The sequence below is a fragment of the Arabidopsis thaliana genome, chromosome 5 (assembly GCF_000001735.4).
Source record: "Arabidopsis thaliana chromosome 5, partial sequence".
NCBI lineage: Eukaryota > Viridiplantae > Streptophyta > Magnoliopsida > Brassicales > Brassicaceae > Arabidopsis > Arabidopsis thaliana.
The window spans coordinates 25920846-25940512 of NC_003076.8; the positions used below are offsets into that span (position 1 = coordinate 25920846).

General features: G+C 33.7%; 7 protein-coding genes and 2 non-coding genes across 9 annotated transcripts; 7 read left to right on the forward strand and 2 right to left on the reverse strand.

Moving 5' to 3' along the window:
- Window positions 1–556: 556 nt before the first annotated feature.
- On the forward strand, window positions 557–2573 carry AT5G64850 (sorbin/SH3 domain protein). Its single transcript, NM_125883.5, has 3 exons — window positions 557–757; window positions 1021–1299; window positions 2146–2573. Exons 1-3 carry the CDS (start codon window positions 740–742, stop codon window positions 2191–2193), a joined length of 345 nt encoding a protein of 114 aa, NP_568998.1. The 5' UTR covers window positions 557–739; the 3' UTR covers window positions 2194–2573.
- Window positions 2574–2791: 218 nt separating this feature from the next.
- Window positions 2792–3313, forward strand: AT5G00710. The gene has a single exon (NR_144225.1). It is a non-coding gene; the product is annotated as an uncharacterized misc_RNA (transcript).
- A 907-nt stretch (window positions 3314–4220) lies between these two features.
- AT5G64855 lies at window positions 4221–4301 on the forward strand. The gene has a single exon. It is a non-coding gene; the product is annotated as a tRNA-Leu (tRNA).
- A 26-nt stretch (window positions 4302–4327) lies between these two features.
- Window positions 4328–8034, reverse strand: DPE1 (disproportionating enzyme). Its single transcript, NM_125884.4, has 16 exons — window positions 7578–8034; window positions 7457–7507; window positions 7283–7371; window positions 7148–7208; window positions 7009–7087; window positions 6773–6909; window positions 6511–6669; window positions 6330–6406; window positions 5960–6099; window positions 5827–5858; window positions 5676–5750; window positions 5298–5370; window positions 5128–5216; window positions 5004–5048; window positions 4757–4909; window positions 4328–4632 (listed from the first exon to the last, which is right to left on the reverse strand). The coding sequence occupies exons 1-16, from the start codon at window positions 7941–7943 to the stop codon at window positions 4528–4530; spliced, it is 1731 nt and encodes a 576-aa protein (NP_201291.1). The 5' UTR covers window positions 7944–8034; the 3' UTR covers window positions 4328–4527.
- Window positions 8035–8586: 552 nt separating this feature from the next.
- AT5G64870 (SPFH/Band 7/PHB domain-containing membrane-associated protein family) lies at window positions 8587–10539 on the reverse strand. Its single transcript, NM_125885.3, has 2 exons — window positions 10100–10539; window positions 8587–10006 (listed from the first exon to the last, which is right to left on the reverse strand). Exons 1-2 carry the CDS (start codon window positions 10461–10463, stop codon window positions 8931–8933), a joined length of 1440 nt encoding a protein of 479 aa, NP_201292.1. The 5' UTR covers window positions 10464–10539; the 3' UTR covers window positions 8587–8930.
- Window positions 10540–11256: 717 nt separating this feature from the next.
- Window positions 11257–13311, forward strand: AT5G64880 (uncharacterized protein). Its single transcript, NM_125886.5, has 2 exons — window positions 11257–11789; window positions 12796–13311. The coding sequence occupies exons 1-2, from the start codon at window positions 11508–11510 to the stop codon at window positions 13027–13029; spliced, it is 516 nt and encodes a 171-aa protein (NP_568999.1). The 5' UTR covers window positions 11257–11507; the 3' UTR covers window positions 13030–13311.
- Window positions 13312–13722: 411 nt separating this feature from the next.
- PROPEP2 (elicitor peptide 2 precursor) lies at window positions 13723–14767 on the forward strand. The gene is made up of 2 exons (NM_125887.3): window positions 13723–13956; window positions 14327–14767. Exons 1-2 carry the CDS (start codon window positions 13801–13803, stop codon window positions 14498–14500), a joined length of 330 nt encoding a protein of 109 aa, NP_569000.1. The 5' UTR covers window positions 13723–13800; the 3' UTR covers window positions 14501–14767.
- Window positions 14768–16232: 1465 nt separating this feature from the next.
- Window positions 16233–17331, forward strand: PROPEP1 (precursor of peptide 1). Its single transcript, NM_125888.4, has 2 exons — window positions 16233–16557; window positions 16966–17331. The coding sequence occupies exons 1-2, from the start codon at window positions 16408–16410 to the stop codon at window positions 17092–17094; spliced, it is 279 nt and encodes a 92-aa protein (NP_569001.1). The 5' UTR covers window positions 16233–16407; the 3' UTR covers window positions 17095–17331.
- A 1385-nt stretch (window positions 17332–18716) lies between these two features.
- Window positions 18717–19235, forward strand: PROPEP3 (elicitor peptide 3 precursor). The gene has a single exon (NM_125889.2). It carries the CDS (start codon window positions 18789–18791, stop codon window positions 19077–19079), a length of 291 nt encoding a protein of 96 aa, NP_569002.1. The 5' UTR covers window positions 18717–18788; the 3' UTR covers window positions 19080–19235.
- Window positions 19236–19667: the final 432 nt, after the last annotated feature.

A 19667-nucleotide genomic window follows, 5' to 3' on the forward strand; every position in this document is an offset into this window, starting at 1 on the left:
TTGTTAATAGCAGTCATACAGTTGACGAAGCAAAGTCGTACTTATTTATATCTTATTGTGGACTTTTTTGTTGCTGTAGATGATATTTAAGTGGATACAGATTCACTAACGTCGGCTAGGTTTGATTTTATCTAACAAAATACACAAAATGATGTGAGTTTTTTTTTTTGGGTTCTTAGTGGAGTCAGTGTGTGTATTCATTCAGTGTTCACTAACCGCTCTAGGAACAAAAAAGATAAATGAAAATGAACTAATCAACTCCAAACAAATTTTGCTTAAGCTATTGGAAAAACATATCACTATAAATTTAATAAAATCAGTTGCCGGCCTTCAAATCTTCACCAATAAACTTATGTTTTAATATCATAACTTAAAGGTTAGACCATTAATCGACAGTATACTAAACGACGTCATTTAACAGGAAATGAGAGCAAAGCTGACGCGGATTAAGCGTGTGTGCGTGTCCGAACGAATGGCAGTATCGTAATTAATGCACAAAAGCTAACCTTTTCCCGAAGCAGAAAAAAACAAAATAAAACAAAAATATTTTTGATATGTTGTGTACAGTATAGTTGTATCACCACCAATCGACCTGTTACTTTGCTGTATTAAATTTTGGTATACTTTTTCTTTCGCTTATAAATTGCTCTGTATCACCCATCTTCCTCCTAAGATCATCTTTAACTTATTATAAAAAAAAAAAACAGGATTCACTGCTAGCTACAGAAGCTTTGATCACATGGAAGATCGAAAAGAGGTTTTTATTTTTTATTTTCTGGTCTAATCCCTTCGTCTTCTGTGTTTTCTCCTTACATAATATTAAAGTTAAAGTGATACATTAAATAAAATGGGATGTTCATGTCAACTTCTTGCATTAATATTCGATTTTGATGTGAGAAATTAGTCTCTGAATCTTGGTGAAAAAGTCTTTTTTTGTGTGATTGATTTTTAGGATTGTGTTTTTTTCTTTCTAATGGTTCTTGAAAATAAAAGTAATTGAAATGGAGATTTATTTGGCAGAACAAGAACTCGCCATGGCTATCAGTACCACAGTTTGGAGATTGGGATCAAAAAGGAGGATCAATTGATTACTCAATGGATTTCTCAAAGATCAGAGAGATGAGGAAACTCAACAAGAGAGATGCTTCTCGAGCCAGTCTTGGCAACGAGGAAGAACTCATTAACCCTTTTCATGATCAGCCTCCTGTTGATACTGCCAAGCCTAAGAAGCTAACTACGGTTCACAGTGACAACAACAACCGCAATGAGTTCTCTCACCATCACCCACACTCTCCTTCTGTAAGATTCTTGTTGCTCTATCTTAAAGATTCATTGTTTTGAATGTCAGTCCATTGTATATGAATTTGTATTAGCTCCTGCGTTCATTGAAACCGGTAGGTAGGTGTTTTGACTTGGTTAGGATATGAAATCCAACTTTTTAGCCTTATATGGTTTATTTCTGGCAAAATGGGTAGATTTTGTTTGGGTCACACATTGTTTACCCTAGTTCGTTGTTCATGCTCATACCAATACCAAACTTTTGAAACTTATGTTTTTGATTGCATTTACATGTTAACACTTTGAATATCCATTGTAAGATTCATATTTTCTTGATGAATAGGATGATAATGTTTGTGAATTGTTCATTTGATGTGGACCTTCTTGGGTTGGTTAGGTTTGAGAATCTAATATTGTAAGCATTATATGGATTCTTCTAGCAATTGGGTAAAATGTGGTCCTTCAATGTTTGGTCAAGTTGGTTGCTTATTGCTGTTTATGACTACACATGAAATTAATTTTATATACCCCACCAAACTTCACAACTTCAGATTTTGAGTTTAAGTTGGATTTGGATCTTGATTGGATATGATTGTGATCATATGGTTAAGGAATCACATGAATGCATAGAGTATGTTTTATATTGATGATAAAATATTGAAAAGAATATGTAAAACTATATTTTAAAACAGAGTAAACTTATAGTAGTACATTACCCTACAAAGTTATTATAATGGATTCTTTCTTTCAATCTGAGTAAAGCATAATCCTTTATTTTGTACCTACCATGTGAAGTGACATAAATAATGTTGTTCTTTTTTTTGGATAAAACATACTTAATCTTGTTTGTAAATGACTTTGGAACAGAGGAGGAGAAGAATCTTCAGCTGCTTCAACTGTTGCGTTAAAGCTTAAAGGTGTTTACTTTTATTTATGATAATAACAACAAGGGGTGATATTTGAAGACAGAAATGAGAAATGGTAGTGCCACCTTGTTTTCCACATGTGTTTCTTCGGCTGCATCACAATTAAAATTTGTCTGTTGTTGTTTACTGTGTATCTAACTATGTTTGCTAAATGTCAAGTGTAGTAATATATATTTTTTGTAATTTTTGTTTGGTGTATTTAGACACTGATAATTTTCATTATTGTGTAATGTAGGGCAGATTTGTGATACATTACGATAATGCGTTTTTAGATTAATGAAAAAAAAATGAATGGTGTTTACTCGAAAAGTATTCAAATATCATGTTTGCATATATAACAATGAAGTTACGTTTAATAAAATCATCCTCTCGAAGTTGTAGAGATATGGATTACAACCAATTGGCAGGAAAAAAAAAGCCTTAATCCATACGAAGTTATGGTGGTGGAATTTATAATGGATATATGCAATATCAAACAGTAGTTGTTTATTTATTGGTGTTGTATATAATTATGATTTTATAAAAAGTAAGACGGTTAAGTGAATCTTTTGTTACCGTTGTGATAGATTTCCTTTTAGTTTTTGCAACTCAAATAAGAAAAGGAAACAATCGAAATTTCCTTTTTTCATCAAACAAACGTTACTTATAAATACACCCATTCTCTCTTGTTCTTCGAAACCCTAATCCAGAAATAACAAAATTCATCTTTTTCTTTCTCTAGTTCTCTTCTAGAACTATGAAGTAAACCGTAAGATTGACTTCATCCGTAAGATTGATCGGAGCAGAGAAAGCATATCTTTTCGTGAATTATCTCCATCCTCTGTTGTGAATACATCTTAAGTCAATCCAGATCGATTTCATGTCTCAAAGTCTCCCATAATTTCACTCGATCAACGATCTCGGCGGTGGATTCTGACGAGGACGGCGAAGGAGAACAAGACGACGAAGGATGCGAAAGCGGAAAAGAGGATATCTAGAAGACATGGACAGTGAAAGCGACTAGCGAGTAGAGAACCAAATCATGATATGTGTTTGGTTCTGTTCCCATGTCCTCCGTCCGTCCGGCGACATCATCTGAAAATCTTGTGTTTCGTCAATCACAAGCAAAGGTATTTCTTTCTTAATTTCCTTTTCTATTTTTTGTTTCTTTTATTAAAAAGAATTTCAAACTTATATTATTACTTTTTTAATTAAGTTATATTATTATTAAACTATTTTTATATTCAATATACTTTACACATAATATAAATTTTTAAAACTTCTTTTTCTTTTATTAAACAATGTTTGTAAACATATTTTTATATTACTATTTAAACTTTAAGGGTTTTCTTTTTATGAAGTGTTAAATTTTCAGATTTTGTGTAAACTAATTGGATACATCATCCAAACCCGTAAGAGGTGTTCTAGGTTCAATATGGTTTACACTTATTTTTGATTTTTGACACTTGTTTTTCTTTTATTAAAAAATATTTTTAGAATTATATTTTTATATTACTATTAAAACTTTAAAGGTTTTCTTTTTATTAAGTGTTACATTTCTAGGTTTTGTGTAAACTAATTGGATACATCATCCAAACCCCTAAGAGGTGTTCTAGGTTCAATATGGTTTACACATAATATAAATTTTTATCACTTGTTTTTATTTTATTAAAAATATTTTAAAATTATATTTTCATATTACTATTAAAACTTTAAAGGTTTTCTTTTTATTAAGTGTTAAATTTTTATGTTTTGTGTAAACTAATTGGATACGTCATCCAAACCCCTAAGAGGTGTTCTAGGTTCAATATGGTTTACACGTAATATAAATTTTTAACACTTGTTTTTTTTTAAAACTCATATTTTTGTATTACTAATAAAACTTTGATTTTTTTTACTAAGTTTAAAATTTTTTCTACACAAAATCCAAATTTCTAAGATAGTTCTAGTTCAATATGGTTAACTTACAAGTTATACAAGTGATGAAAAGTTAATGGTTTAACCCAAAATATTTAAAAGTGTCAGTAGAACATAGACGTTGATATGGCCGAGTTGGTCTAAGGCGCCAGATTAAGGTTCTGGTCCGAAAGGGCGTGGGTTCAAATCCCACTGTCAACAAATCCTAATTTTTTGGAGATTGTTTTTATCAATGAACAAAATTTATTAAGCAACAGTGAGATTGAACATGCCATCATCATATATGGCCCATATCAACATCGATCCACTATTTCAACAACATGCTTCGTTCGTCTTCTGCTTACTTTATTGCTTTTACCATTAGCAAAGTTACAAAAAAGATAAGAAAACCAAAGATTCTTCTTCTTTTCCACGTCAAATGTTTTCCTCAAAGCCGTCCGTACAATGACAAAAGATCTCTGAGTCTGTCAGATTCAGTTTCAAGATTATCAAAGCTCGTTGAACTTGGAATCCTCCAACCCCAATTCCCCACCTTTTTTTTTGTGTACAAAACCAAAGTTACATTGTTATAGACAATGTATCACAAACCAAATTACTATTGCTATGAGCTAAAAACAAAATTGCTATCAGTTGAAAACAAAATGGCAGTGACTAACCTCAGTGGCTGGAGTGTTCATCCTGGCAGAACTTCCAAGTCCTAGAATGTCTTGCATCGGTATGATTGCGGTTTGAGCGGTTGAAGAGAATGCAGCTTGGATGACTGACCATGATATATCGTCTTCTCCAGCTATCGACAGGTATTTCATTGCCTGCAACACGAGGATATTGCCATTGTGAATATCTTACAATCAAAAACTGAGGGAAAAAACAGAAACCTAATGGTATTGAGATTAATGAAATGACCTTAGACTTTTCTTCTTGGTCCAGAGTGTCCCACCAGCCTCGAATCTATATACCAAAGAAAAATCAACGAGACAGATACATTTCTTTCGGTTTATTTTTTATCCATTGAGTAAAATCAACTTACAGTGTCGTTGTCATGAGTTCCAGAGTATACAACTTGGTTTACTTCATGATTGTGAGGTAAATGTGGGTTATCGGCGCCTCCTCCAAAAGCTGAAATCAGATAAATAATCAAGTAGACTGAGAGAAATTAAAAAGGCAGTGAAGAACATGAGGAAGCCAAAGCTATTTTACCAAATTGGAGGACGGCCATTCCAGGTGCTCCGATAGATTTCCTCAGCTCAACTACATCTTTAGTAATAACTCCCTGTCTTATGGCAAAAGTATAGCCTCCATTAGCAAACAATCACATGCAATATTTTCAATATGTAATTTGCCTTGCAGAAACTGAGCATATGATTCTAGACTCGGATTATTGAGGAATACAGGACATCAAGAATTTCTACTGGTTCAATTGATATTTCACAGTCAAATGATCGGCCATCAAATATTCTACAAGCAAGTCTTGCAAGTTCATTATAAACTCATAAATTGATACACATCTATTATAACGTATCAGGTTGAGCTTTATGTAAGTGCTGAGTATTTGTATAATTAAGTCTGATAGCTTACCAAATCTTCAGCTATGATTTTGATCTTCCCAACGCCTTTGGAAATGGCATCAAATAATGACTTTCCAGGTCCTACCTACATTAATACAACTTTTGCAGTTCTTAGTTTCTTTACCTTACTTTATTTTACATCAATGAATTAAGCAAAGCACCTTCCATCGTCCAACCATGGCAACTTTCGCTTCTGCAAAATATCACAACTGATCAATCCTATGCAAATACCAATCCAATATGTAGCCAACATATATGATCAGTCACTCTTTTCTCGTTTGAATTTAAACTCACCAGAAGGGACCGCCCAAAACCCTGCAAATCCTCTGAAGTGATCAATCCTGCATTCGTCATACAAGTCCTGTGCGCGTCTTATTCGATTAACCCACCAAGAATATTGGTCACTCTCCATTGCTTTCCAGTCATAAAGAGGGCTTCAAATCAAAGAATAGGATATGGAACAATTGTGAAGTACAACAAATTGTTTAGGGAAAGCCAGAAACAAATTCACGTTGAATATGCTACAGTAACACTAAATATATTGCTTACGTCGAGACAAATTATAACTAAAAACAAACAGTGCCTTTTCCTAACTATTTAAGTGAAAAGGTAAACAAAACATATTATCAGTAAACTAAGTTAGCAGAGTGAGTAGCATCAATACCTGCCCCACAGTTGACCAGTTTCACTGAACAAGTCAGGAGGAACACCGCTAACAAGAAGAGGAAAGCCTTTCTTGTTCTGTGTAAAGCAAAACAAAAAAAGAGCGACTTTCAGGAAAGACTAATTTTCTTCCTGGTACATATGATAAAACTGTTTGCCTCCATATGTTAAAATTTACTTGCCAGTAAGAAATGTTTCTTATTTGCCCAAACGTCTGCACTGTGATATCCTACATAAATGGGCATATCTCCCATTATATCAACTCCTTGCCGCCGTGCATACTCACGAACTTTCTGCCACTGCCTTTGGAACAAAAATTGCTTAGCAATGAACAAGTCTATCTGCAGCAAAGAAGAAGAGGTTACTCTCAAAGGCTTTCACAAAACATTATTCATGATGAAATCAAATCCAAGAAGTTAGATAGAGCCACCAAAAAAATCTTACAAACTCCTTTTGGCTTTCATATATAGCTTCCAAGGCAGAAAGATGACGGTTTTTAAGTGGTTCAGGCCACTCAAACCAACTGTATGCATTTAAAGTATTGTCAATAGCTGCAAAATAAGCAGCATCTTCAAGCCAACCTGTACATAGTGAACACGAAAACCTCAATAAAATTTTGTCATCCATATTAAGCCAGCACATTGTTAACAAACGATTCTTTAAAAATGTATATGTCTCACATGATATAGAGGGGTCGTTACGGAAATCTAGCAGTTTGCTCTTCAGTTCACCATTGCCATCAATAAGCCTCTTTGCTGCCTAGAAAAGGTCAATGATCAAACTCTACTTCTCAAGCCAATAGACCAAGCTCTAGTTTACCTTCGTAATCAAGGGACTCTTTAACTTGTTGGCAGTCTGATAGTTCACAGAGTCAGCATCACTGGATAAATATAAGATATCAGACTTGAGAATGAGACCAAAAAAAAAAAAGAGAGTATAAATTTGAAACTGTACATTGGTTGTGGGAGCTCATCCTTGATTAACAAGCCGTCTTTCACAAGCTCATCTAGAGAAATCAACAATGTGTTCCCACAATTTGCATCCTAGAAGAAGACAGTTACCAATTATATCTGAGAAAAATGTGATAGAAACAATGAATTTTGAATCTATGGAAAAAAAATCACAAACCTGTCCTGCATAAGGAGATCCTCCTTCGTCTGGAGGAACAAGAGGAAGAACCTGAAATATCATCAACATTGCTGTTAAATTAATTTCGTCTACTCTTGAGACTAATCACAGAGAAATTCACCTGCCAAACGGAGCAACCAGTAGAATGAAGCCAATCGATGAACCGGAAGGCTTCTTCTCCGAGATCACCAATGCCATGAGGACCACGAAACGACGTCGGGTGTAGCAAAACGCCAGCTCTTCTCCTGCTCTCTGGATCCGGAACCGGTAGCCACTGCTCATATTCTGATGGAAAATCTTCACCGACGCTAATACTAGAAAGACACGTGGAATTACTCGAAACGACCTCCATTCGAAACGACTGCGACGGCTTTGTCCTGTTCCTGAGGACAGCTGCGTCGATTAAAGAATCCGGAGAGGATAATCGGAAAAGCTTGAGAGAAGAACAGAGTGAAGGAGAGGACGACGGCCTAAGTAGAATCGACATGGATAATGATCATCCAATTCAAAGCTCCACTCCACTCTAATCCACCAGATGACAAAATCAAAAACAGTCGAGATATTTTGTTGCTCTTGAGAGAGTGTGAGAGTGAGATCACGTGATCATCACGTGCGGTGTAAGGAAACTCTCGTGAATGGGCGCCATTTTCAAGGCCGTATTTTGGGCCTTTTTTAGGCCGTCGAGATCGGATCCTATATCCCTTAAAAGTTAAAAACCCATGAGATCCAGAATAATAAATTGGTTCAATGGACTATTAAATAATTATAAACTGTTTCAGCTATTTATTTTATGTTTTACTATAGTCAATATATTTTTATAAATATATAATTTAAATGCAGTGGTATCATCTACCATCCTCGCAGTTTCATCGACTGGTCAATATATTATTCAATAAACATGCAGCTTCCGTATATGATACTTTTCTGCTAAAAAGAGGAATTTGCAGTTCACAGAGAGGTGGTGAGGACCACTCTTAAAGATATTCCGATATGAGGAACAAATAATTGGAGCATGGTCCCTTGAGCCCTGCCTGATGCATTACAAAAAGTAGCATCATAATAAAGTGGTAGGTGTTGTTGAACTATTTATCCGATGGTGACAGAATTTATGTAGATATAATAATATCATTCCTTGATTATCCATCTGGAAGGTACATCCATCTCCACAATTGCATTCAACTATTGAAGCAATCATGTGTTGATAATCCCCTTCTGTTTATTTTAGTAGACCACCACTAAACATGTTATTTATATTAGTGTATCAAGAGAGAAGAAAGGTATCTTCAACACGCAATAATAAATCTGACATTTGAAAAAGGAAAAACACATCCTTATCGAAATCACTAGTCGAAGTCGCATTTGTCAGATACTATTGTTTTAACTTCAAACTCTAACTTCCAAGTTCTATAACATAAGAAAAAGAAAACAAACCCCAACAGCTAAAAGTATAATTAAAGAAGCAACATTTGAGATCTCAACCTCTGTGTTGTTGAGCATGAAGTGATTGTTTGGGCTCAGCACCACGCAATGTACCAATCCAAGCTGGTGGCTGCATCCCTGTCTGCTCATAAACCGTATCAAGAACCGGTGGTAACATCTTGTAGAGTCCAGCAATATCGTTCATCGTAGCTTTACCACCACCGTTCATCCCCTGCTCAGCACCACCATGGTTCCACACGCTGATCTTAGGCTGCAGGTCCCTGATCGCAACAGCATTGGTCTTGGCAATATCCTGATAAATGCCATTGTTGATCATCAAGAAGTCTCTCATGGCTGAGTAATCATTGTTAACTGCGCCTAAGAGGGTCTTGAGGTAAGTCCCCTGAGCATCGGCCATTGCGACAAGTCCCTCTGCATCTTTCTGTTTTGAATAGAAGGCAGCATCAGCTGCAGCTTTCGTCGCTTCCGCTTGCTTCTGCTTCTCGTAAAGAACAGCTTCTGCTTGCTTTTGCTTATTGTACAACTCCCAGTTCGCTTCTTGCACCTTAGTTTCATACTCAACACTGGCTTTACTGAGGAACTCAGCTTTAAGCTTCTCTGTCCGAGTCAATGCATTCATCTTCTCTACTTTAGTCTGAAGCTCAGCTTCCCTCAAAGCAACAGCCTTGGCTGCTTCAACCTCAGCCACACGAGAGTTTTGGGACAAAGCAGCCTTTTGAATCGCAAGTGCTGCATCAGCCTTAGCAACAAGAGCCTCTTTCTCATTCTGAAACACTTTGACTTCAGTCTTCACCTTGATCTCCTCTTTTGTCCCTTCTCCTAGCCTTTGAGTAGAGATGATCTTTGACTCAGCGTCAATCTTGGCTGCATTCTGGATTGTGAGTCCAGTCCTTTCTTTGGCACCAACCTCTCCCTTCATCTTTGCCTCTGCTACATCGATCTTGGCTTGGTTTGCTGCTTCCATCTGAGTCTTCTGGCCCAAGTAAGAGAAGTACTCATGTCCAGGCACATCAACAAGCTGCTTCACATTGGCGTTGTAGATCACAAGACCAAACTGGTTTAGCTCTAGCTGAACCTTGTCAAACACTTCCTTCTTAAACTCCTTTGTTCCTACAATTCCACAATTCAAACACAGTTCAAACAATTATATTAAAACAGAACTCAGAAATAAAGAAGATAATCAAAAAGGGTATGTTTGGTTACCTTTGAAGACCTCTTCCATAGTCATGGAAGCAACAAGAACACGAGTCTCTCCTTCGATAACACCCTGAACAAGCTCATTGACGTGATTCGAGTGCTTATCGTGTTGAGACATAAGCATGGCATACAACAAGAGAGCGTGAGGATCATCAACGCGAGGACCGATTGTGAAAACAGCAGGAATAACAAAGGGAAGTTTCTCGGAACTCATAGCTTGAACCTCGAACGTGTAGTTCACCGGAGAAACGTCGAAGACGGTGCAAGACTGCCATGGAAACACCCAAGACTTCTTTGCAAGCTTGATGTCTGTGATCCCACCACCGGTGATCGCAAGATACTGCGATGCTTTAGCGACTCTGTAACTCATTCTTTCTTCGTCTTCCTTGAAATTAGGGTTTTGTTGAGATTTAGGGATTTTTCTAGTACAAGTTTGTTTGTGGAGAGGATCATAAGAAAGGATTTAACTTATATACAAGTTTTTAATACGCGTAAATAAAAAATAAAAAAAAATAAAAAAAAAATATTCTCTTGAATTAAGCTTTTATATTCTTTTCTACTTTCTACGAAATTTCATTGAAACGCGGTTATTTACAAAATTCTATAACTGTTTTGGCTAAATTTGAATGTTAAAAGATAATATAATTGATAACAAAATTATGTGGAAATCTTGTATTTTGATACATATCTACATAATTTATTTTTTTATGTAATGATAAATACATGCATATTTTTTATAGTTTAGATGTTGTTTTTATGTTTATCTTTAACTTTATTTATTTGTAAGCTATAATATATGGTGGATACACGTGAAACATCCAAGAAATTTCGGGCATGTATATACAACATAGCATGTAAATTCAATATGGAAATTTAATGCTTCCGAAAAAATATTATAGCTATATTTTTAGGTTTTTTTTATTTTAACTACTGAATTTACCTAAAGAAAAAAAACTACTATATTTACACATTTATAGCTAATTTTATACGTTTGTCGTTGATTTAGAAATTTAAATACATCTGGATTTTTTTTTTTTTTTTTGTCTCTATCATAAACGAAGAATACATTAGCTAATTTAATGAATAAACAGTAATGACTAATTAAAATATAAATAATTTATAAAAAATCGAATTAAAATATTTAATAAACACTATAACAAATTACATAAATATCAAGTGTTTTCACCTATTTAACCAATTAATGTGTTACACGTGGACTATCAACAAAAAGCAAGATTTTTGCCGTTATTTTCTCGCGGTGACCTGAATATCACAGCTTCGTCGTTTTATCTTTTCCCCTTCACCCAACTCCTTCGTCGTCTTCGTTTGATTGTCGTCTTTCTTCTTCTTCCTCCTCCTCAATCGTTACCTCAAATCTCTCTTCCCGGGAAAAACTCTTATCTCTCTACAAAAAATGGTGGATTCTGGGAAAGAGTTTTTGGTTTTAGATAGCTACAATAATATCCCATGGCTAATTTGGATCCAAATGTTGGTCTTCGTCCTCCTCTTACTCCTTCTTTGCGTCATCGGAATATTCTCCTTTGATATCGTAGATAACAGCTACTCGTCTTCTGATTCTGTTCCTTCTACCTCTGGTTCATCTCTCTCTAAGCGATTTCTTTCTGGAAATCCGATTCCGATCAGTCACCATGGTTTGGGGTTTTCCGTCAATTCAAGTCTCGTACAGTCTCATCAGGTAACTCTAATACTATCTGTCTCTTTCAATTTCGTCGACGAATCATGGATTTAGTCGTACCTGCTCTACGTTGACTTACTGTTCCTAAACTGAGATCTCTTGTGGTTGGAATTGATTTTTGAATGCTGAATTAGATAATTAGTAGACTGAGACGATTTCAGCTAGATCGATGTTCGTTCAGTTTCTTCATTGTGGCTTCTGGGAACGGGAAACAAAAGTAATGGGGAATTTCCAGGGGTTTTGTGGAACTTAAGGGGTTTAGATTGCAATTAAGAATTAATGGGAGAAAGTGGCAGCCATAATTAGCTGGAAAGTAGCCACTTTTGATTGTTAGAGTTAGCTAAAAGTTGAAATGATGGGTTTTTTTCAATGTTCTGGGTTCTGAAATTAGGAAATAGTGAAAAGTTATCTAAACATAGCAAAAGTAATCATCCTAAGTATGGTTTCTGAATCATATCGTTATTGTTAATACTCTTTGTTCTAGGTTTTTGACAGTAAGGCCATAACCATCAGGGTTTAGATGTGTGATGATCTCTCAATCTATGTTTAGATATTCTTGAATTCTTTGAAATGTCTCTTTCTAAATTTGGTTGGTAGTTTAGCTTTCTTTAGGTAACGAACCGAGGATGGTCTTTCCTTTGTTTTAAAGCTATTTGCTTGCTTAGTTTTCACAAGAGATATGTCTTGTTTTGTCTTTAAGCAACAATATTAGATTCCTCACTAGCCTTTCTTTCAGAGATGTCTAGTGCTACATGACTCAGAGATTCTTGGATTCTTAAAAAAAGAACCTATAAATCTAAGTTGCGTTTCAGACATTTAGATTATGATCCGGAAAATGGTTAGAACCAAACAGTTCTCTTCAAGTTTGTGTGGTTTATCTGTTGACTGGAATCATCGTGAAGTGCATTGATGTTGCATCTGTTGTGATTTGTGAATATGCTTAACCACTGACTTGTTTCTTAGATTCATCCTTTGGTAATGAACTCATCGGTTTTTGTAATCACAGGTTGGAAGCTCTCAAAGCATAAAAGGAGAGATAACACCAGCTGTAACAAGGAGAGTCACAACAGTAACAGAGGAAGGAGAAGGTTCGTTGGAGAAAGATTCAAGTCATAGTTTGCATCATCCATGTACTTTGTTTAGGCTGGCTGGATCTGCATTTCTTAAGTGTTTCGGGATTGACCGGAGTACTGAAGAAACCGAGGATTCTTTGAGACAAGAATCTAAGAAAGAGAGATGATTGAAGCTCTTGTGAATAGAGAAGAGAGAACATTACTAACACGTTTTTATTATGTGTTTATCGTAGCTATCGAGTAGGAAGAGATTGAAGAAACTTGTAAGTATAGATGAAAAGGTGAAATTGTTGGTGTAACACGAACGAGTTGACTCAACGCATTCGCTTTTTTCTTTTTGCGTGAAAACGATATTGTCACTGTGGTTAAATTATCTTAAATGTGGTTATTTTCGGTGGTGATATGTATATTTGAAGAGAACTTTTGAGTCAACATATTTTAACAAATAATTTAAATCATTGAAAATGATCAATTAAATGTCAAAAAATACTGATTACTAATTTATGATCAATGTTTTCTCAGAGGTTGAGTCATTAAATTATTAATTTATTACCAACCAATTCATTAGATTTATTATATTTTAAAGAAACTAATTGTGTACAGACATAGAGTTTAGTCAGTCAGTCAACTATTAGAGTCATCCAAAGCCACTAGCTTATTTTTGCTGATAATACCAAATTAGTGTATTTTAAATGCATGAACCAATTCATTATTTTGTCAACTACGTAATTAAAAACTCAAAAGCTGACTAAATAAATCATAGTCAAAAGTCTTTGAGAAACTGTATTCTATTTTGAAGACTGATACCAACTACCAAGTTTAATTCACTATATAGACAAAGTTGTATCTCTTTATCAATTACTCACATTGAGAGATACAAAGTTGTCTCTCTGACATATACCTAGCTGCTCGATAACTCACCAAACTATTGGATTTCAATGGAGAAATTAGATAAACGGAGGGAAGAAGAAACTTATCTATGGATTCCAGTTCAGTTTCTCGACCAAGCTCTCATAGCTGTCTTGAAATGTATTGGTCTTCTTTGTCAGCCAGCGAAGAAAACTGCGCCGTCTCCGGTAACTTTTAACCAGCCGGTAAGCTTTGTTTAACAACATTTATCAAATTTACAAGATTATACACTTTACATTTTACTATGCTTATTAATTTTTCTTTTAAAAAGTTGTTGTTTACATGCTAAGTTGTTTTTGCGGGTTAAAAAGGAATGATCAAATTTGATCTGTATTAAAATGAAAAGATGTCGAAACTTTTGGAGGTATAAGTAAAAATTGAAACCCTAGTTAATAATCTGATTTAGTTTTGATGACGATGTTGATCATATTATAAATGTTAATATTCAGTCAGACAACATAATATTTTGAGTATATTTATAAAGTTTATTATATTTGGGTTTTAATAGCTACCAAAATATGTCTAAGTAATAAAATGAATCTAAATGTAATGTAGGAGGAACAAGAGGAAGACTATGGTGTTGCTCTGAAAGACGATGATGTCGTTGTGTTGCTTAGGGACAACAAGGCCAAATCAAAGAAAAGGGATAAAGAAAAGCCTAGTTCAGGTCGTCCTGGCCAAACTAATAGTGTACCCAACGCGGCAATACAAGTTTATAAGGAGGATTAAGAAGTCAAAAATTGAGTCGAAAAATCCAAGAGGCCAATGAGTCAGTCATTGCTCCTTTTTTTTTTTTACTCAAACTTCTATGAAAAACTCGTACGTAGTTTATTTTGGTTTCCTCATTTTTCAAGACAGCAAAATTGACCAGAATGTATATACTTTTGAATCGGAACTAATTGTTGAAGACGTATTATTCTTGATCAAAGCATGCATATATCTAGTACAAGTTAATCTGACTTGAATACTTGATTTGACAATTTCTACCACACTTTGTTTACCTAGTAATCTAATACCATGTGTATTGATTGATATAGCTTTCAGCTGATTTCAAAATTAATAATTTTTACCAAGAAATTGCTGTGTCGTTTTTTTTTTTAGTTATACGTCTTTAAAATAAGTAAATTATAGTGAAAGGTACGGTTATATTTTAAACGGATAATAATTGAGTTAGTTTAGATCAATCAAACACATAAACTTCTTCGCTGGTCTTCACGAGTAAACGCCTAAAATCTAGTATTAAACAAATTCCTACAACTGACAAGTGGGGACCTTTAAATACACTAGATGAGTATCCACGGTAAGCGTGGGTTTATATTGAAAATTGTTAAAAAATATTTACATTTATAGTTTTTTTGCAAATTTATATTTATTCTTTATTTATTTTTGTATTGTTAATAAAATTATATCAATAATATGTAATTATATTTTATGGTTATATTCATTTGTAACTCGAAATATCAATTTATATATTTCATGTATAAAATTGATTATTTATAAGATTTTAATATTTTCACTTCATGAATACATATAACAACAATATATGATATTCTGAAAAAATTATGAGCAATTATGTTACTTGTGTGATTTAAAATTTGCCTAACTCAATTATAAACCAAATCTTGTTTTATGTACTTCAACAACATTGTGATAGGCTTATGATTAAAATTTGGATTGATATCAACTGAATAAGATTTGAAAAGTATTCGTATGAAAAAATAAAAAGATAACAAAAATTATATGTCATTTAAGTCAATACAAAAATATAGAATGACACATGTCATTTTTTTGTGTGATGATGTGTTATTCATTTGGAGAGAGTTGACCAATTTTCATATATATGATTTGTTTTATAAGGGGAACAAAAAATACAATTGTTTAATTACATTATCGTCGTGGCTTTATAGAACCAATCCAAGACAACAAAACAATTATAAGAAGTAAGAGCATCGTATTTTAGTCAATCATTCATCTTTCTCCTAATTCAATAAACAAACTTTTAACCATTTGATGTATTTTTTAAAAATTAATGTATTTAAAAAATAAAAAAAAAATTTATATTCTGAACATACTAATGACCATAAATATTTAGTTCGATTGTAATTTATTTATTTGATCCAAACTTCCTATAAGAAATTAGGGGAAATATTAAATATTCAATCTATAGTCCAACATTCGTCATCGGACGACGACGAGTGAACTGTTTTCGTTTTTGTTTGTAATGTTTATTCCAGTATATGTAAAATATTAGCTGAGTCATCAACCTACCTAAAGCCAAACGCCACATGCTTATTTTCACTAATAACAACAACAAATCATATATATTTATAATTACGCGTGAATGAATGTCATTCTTGATTATTTTTTGTCAACTAATTAATCAAAGAATCAGAAAATGGACTAGTTATTCTTATTCAAAAGTCACGATTTATGAATTCACCAAAAAATAAAAAAGAGTCAAGATTTATGAAAATGTATTTTATAGTAATAAAGAGTCACACCCAATACCGAGTTAGCCCACTATAAAAGGCAAAGATGTCTCTCTGCGCAATCACTCACATATAAAAAACAGCTTCACTCCTCTCACCAAAACTAATCAGATTAATAAAAGTTTTCCTCTGTCTTATCAGATCTCAATGGAGAAATCAGATAGACGAAGCGAAGAAAGTCACCTATGGATTCCTCTTCAGTGCCTCGACCAAACCCTCAGAGCTATCTTGAAATGCCTTGGTCTTTTTCATCAAGATTCTCCGACAACGTCCTCTCCCGGAACTTCGAAACAGCCGGTAAGCTTTGCAAGAGTATATTTTGGACTAATATGAGATTATTAATTTATGTCTGTTCTGTATACACTATAAAGCGGTTATGCATGGAATTTTTAAAAATGGAAATAATTTAATCTCTTATTTGAACACCAAAAAAAATGAAAAAGATGTTAAAGATTTGGTAGTAACAATTTATAAATGAACGTTTGTATATAAATATATTTTCCAATACTTTTGGAGTTAGCTAGGATATGATCAAAGTATTTAGCTATTTTTACTTTGAGTTAATCCTGTTAAAAATATCAAATTACGTTTAGATGAGAATAAGAATCAGGTAATTATATTTTGGTTTTAAAAGTCATTAGCAATGTTTTAGGAATATTATATAACATGAATCCAACAGATATGTACATGTGTTTATAATTGCAGAAGGAGGAAAAAGAAGACGTTACCATGGAAAAGGAGGAGGTCGTTGTGACGAGTAGAGCCACAAAGGTCAAGGCAAAGCAAAGGGGGAAGGAGAAAGTTAGCTCAGGCCGTCCTGGCCAACATAATTAGGCACTTTAAGTTACATTGTTTAGTCTAATTATTTGCAGTCGAAATGTGTTAATTTAATATCACTGTTTTACTTTTTTATTATATCAACAATCTACAGACAAACAAAATTTCATTAAGTTCTTGTTCACTATACGAGTTTTTTCCTCTTTATTTCATGCATTTTTTTTTTCCCGTATTTGATGTGATATTTGGGTTGAACAAAAGTAAATATGTTCGACCATCATAAGTTCATAACCAGTATCAATATTAATTGAACGCATTTAATATCCATCCATATCGAACGTATCTGTCAAATGTTAAACAACATTAAAGACGAACCTAATTGATATTTTTGGATTTATTTTAACAGTCAACAGCTATTTGGTTCTACCTAGCTAGCTCACATTAATTATAATTTAATGTCTTCACTCATAGAATGGTCATGTAAAATTACTAAAGAATTAAGTTTTGCATTCACCATACTTTTGTTTATAGATCATCATACCAATAATTTATAAAGTTAGATGTTATAAAATAAAATAAACAAAAACCTTAAACGCAGTGATAATCATCCTATCACAATTCACAACGTGCATTATGAATGGTAATATTATATACAAAGTTGACGAGTGCTCTCTATGAGTAACGCATGATCGCTCTATGATTTAATAAAATATACTCCACGAGGAGCAGAAGCAACACCAACTTCGAATATAAAACACATTTAACAATCTTCACTGTGACTTTAGACATCATGATTTTTTTGGTGTTCTTTTTTTAAAAAACTCATAATCTGGTGATAAGTCTCGTAGTTACCTCATCGTAGAACCACAATTTAGTATTTACACAAGAAGGTATGGTCTGATTAAAGTTTGGGGGTCTTTGTAATTAGGCCTACAATAATCATTCACAAATTTGAAATATTACAATTTATGAGGGACCACAACACCTAAAAAGGCATAAATGCATTATGCCCAGTGGCGACGAAAAAAGTGCATTAAACCAAAGGAATATATGTTTGATTTTTATTTTAATGTGGGAATGGGATATGCAATATTACAATTATGATATTATCTGAAATTTTATATCTTTACAAAATTTGATTTTCAAACTTAAATTCTATAGTATGATCTACATGAACACTTTATATTCTTATGCAAGAAAAACAAGTCCTTTGTCCAATCATTGACCTCTTAATTGAATTTGAAATATTTAACAAAGTACCCAATAGATAATTCTTTTGTTCTTGTTAAATTAGATTTTCAAAATACTAAGCTTTAGCATTAATTTGAATAATCAAAGATCTTCCTTTGAATTACCTATTCAACATTTGTTTAATAACTTAATTCAAACAAAAACCAAAGAAGAGCGTGAATTGACTTTGACCAAAACCAAATTCTCTCAAGAGTTGCTGCCATATTTTGACCGCGCGCCACGTAGATTAGAGTCAAAATTGTTATTTTATTCACTTCAACATAAAACCAAATAAGCATTATCGGTTTTCAACATACCGGCACCAACTTTTCCAAAGTCTGTATGTACCTAACAAAACCGGTTTATCATAGAAACGGTCAACACACCAAAAATAGTTGACCAACAACTACCCAAGTGATATCCCTTTAAAAGGAGTCGCATATGTGTTACCAAGTTCCATCATCAACCTAATAACACACAACACTAAATCTCTTTCCCAAAAAAAGATTAAGAAGTCAACGATGGAGAATCTCAGAAATGGAGAAGATAACGGTTCTTTGATCCCATTTACGTTCTTTGATCAATCTTCAGTGACGATTCCTCTCTTGAAGTGTTCCGGTCTCGAAAGTTCATCATCATCATCTTCTTCTTGCGATCTTTCGTCATCACACAGCGAGGAAGATGAGAGTATCGATATAAAGGAGGAGGAAGAAGAAGAAGAAGAAGATGGCATGACCATTGAAATCAAAGCGAGAGGGAAGAACAAGACTAAGCCTACGCCAAGTTCAGGAAAAGGAGGCAAACACAATTAGAGTTCATTCATATACCGAGGAAATTAAACAAATAAATGCATTTGTATAAAATACTTAGAGCTATAATACAGTGGAGTTTTTTTATAGTCATTTGTTTCGAATATGAATTGGATTAATAAAGATCGAGTTTTATTTTATTGTTTCGTTACAGAATAGGAGAATTTAATTGCAGAATCATGATTTATCATCGCTTAGTTCATCTCGCAAGATACCTTCTTCACAGGATCTTGTCGAGTCATGCAACTGAATTTGAACAAAAAATACTTGCTAAATGCAGCTTAAGCCTCTATGGGCCTAACCTATTTAGCCCATTAATGATTTGTAAAGACCAGATTGTCGACCCATAAATTGTCTTTAAACTTAAGTAAATGGTGACGACTGACGACTGACGACTGACGACATCCTTGAAGAGTTAATTGTTTATCTATTAGTTAATGCTATTATTCTCCGGTTTTGGAGATATTAATTACTATTATCCAGCCTGTCATTTTCATTGGTGCAAATTAAAAAAGATTTCTATTTTTCCATATTCATCATACACGCTGAAAGATAACATTTAGCCGTTGGATGTATGACACGTCAGCGATA

Coding starts and splice junctions, on each gene's coding strand:
- AT5G64850 (NM_125883.5), top strand. Junction 1,300..2,145: donor ATCACCCACACTCTCCTTCT/GTAAGATTCTTG, acceptor ACTTTGGAACAG/AGGAGGAGAAGAATCTTCAG.
- DPE1 (NM_125884.4), bottom strand. CDS start 7,943: ATGTCGATTCTACTTAGGCCGTCGTCCTCTCCTTCACTCTGTTCTTCT. Junction 6,407..6,510: donor ATAAGAAACATTTCTTACTG/GCAAGTAAATTT, acceptor TGCTTTACACAG/AACAAGAAAGGCTTTCCTCT. Junction 5,751..5,826: donor CCATGGTTGGACGATGGAAG/GTGCTTTGCTTA, acceptor GTATTAATGTAG/GTAGGACCTGGAAAGTCATT.
- AT5G64870 (NM_125885.3), bottom strand. CDS start 10,463: ATGAGTTACAGAGTCGCTAAAGCATCGCAGTATCTTGCGATCACCGGT. Junction 10,007..10,099: donor TATGGAAGAGGTCTTCAAAG/GTAACCAAACAT, acceptor GTGGAATTGTAG/GAACAAAGGAGTTTAAGAAG.
- AT5G64880 (NM_125886.5), top strand. CDS start 11,508: ATGGTGGATTCTGGGAAAGAGTTTTTGGTTTTAGATAGCTACAATAAT. Junction 11,790..12,795: donor GTCTCGTACAGTCTCATCAG/GTAACTCTAATA, acceptor TTGTAATCACAG/GTTGGAAGCTCTCAAAGCAT.
- PROPEP2 (NM_125887.3), top strand. CDS start 13,801: ATGGAGAAATTAGATAAACGGAGGGAAGAAGAAACTTATCTATGGATT. Junction 13,957..14,326: donor CGGTAACTTTTAACCAGCCG/GTAAGCTTTGTT, acceptor AATGTAATGTAG/GAGGAACAAGAGGAAGACTA.
- PROPEP1 (NM_125888.4), top strand. CDS start 16,408: ATGGAGAAATCAGATAGACGAAGCGAAGAAAGTCACCTATGGATTCCT. Junction 16,558..16,965: donor CCGGAACTTCGAAACAGCCG/GTAAGCTTTGCA, acceptor TTATAATTGCAG/AAGGAGGAAAAAGAAGACGT.
- PROPEP3 (NM_125889.2), top strand. CDS start 18,789: ATGGAGAATCTCAGAAATGGAGAAGATAACGGTTCTTTGATCCCATTT.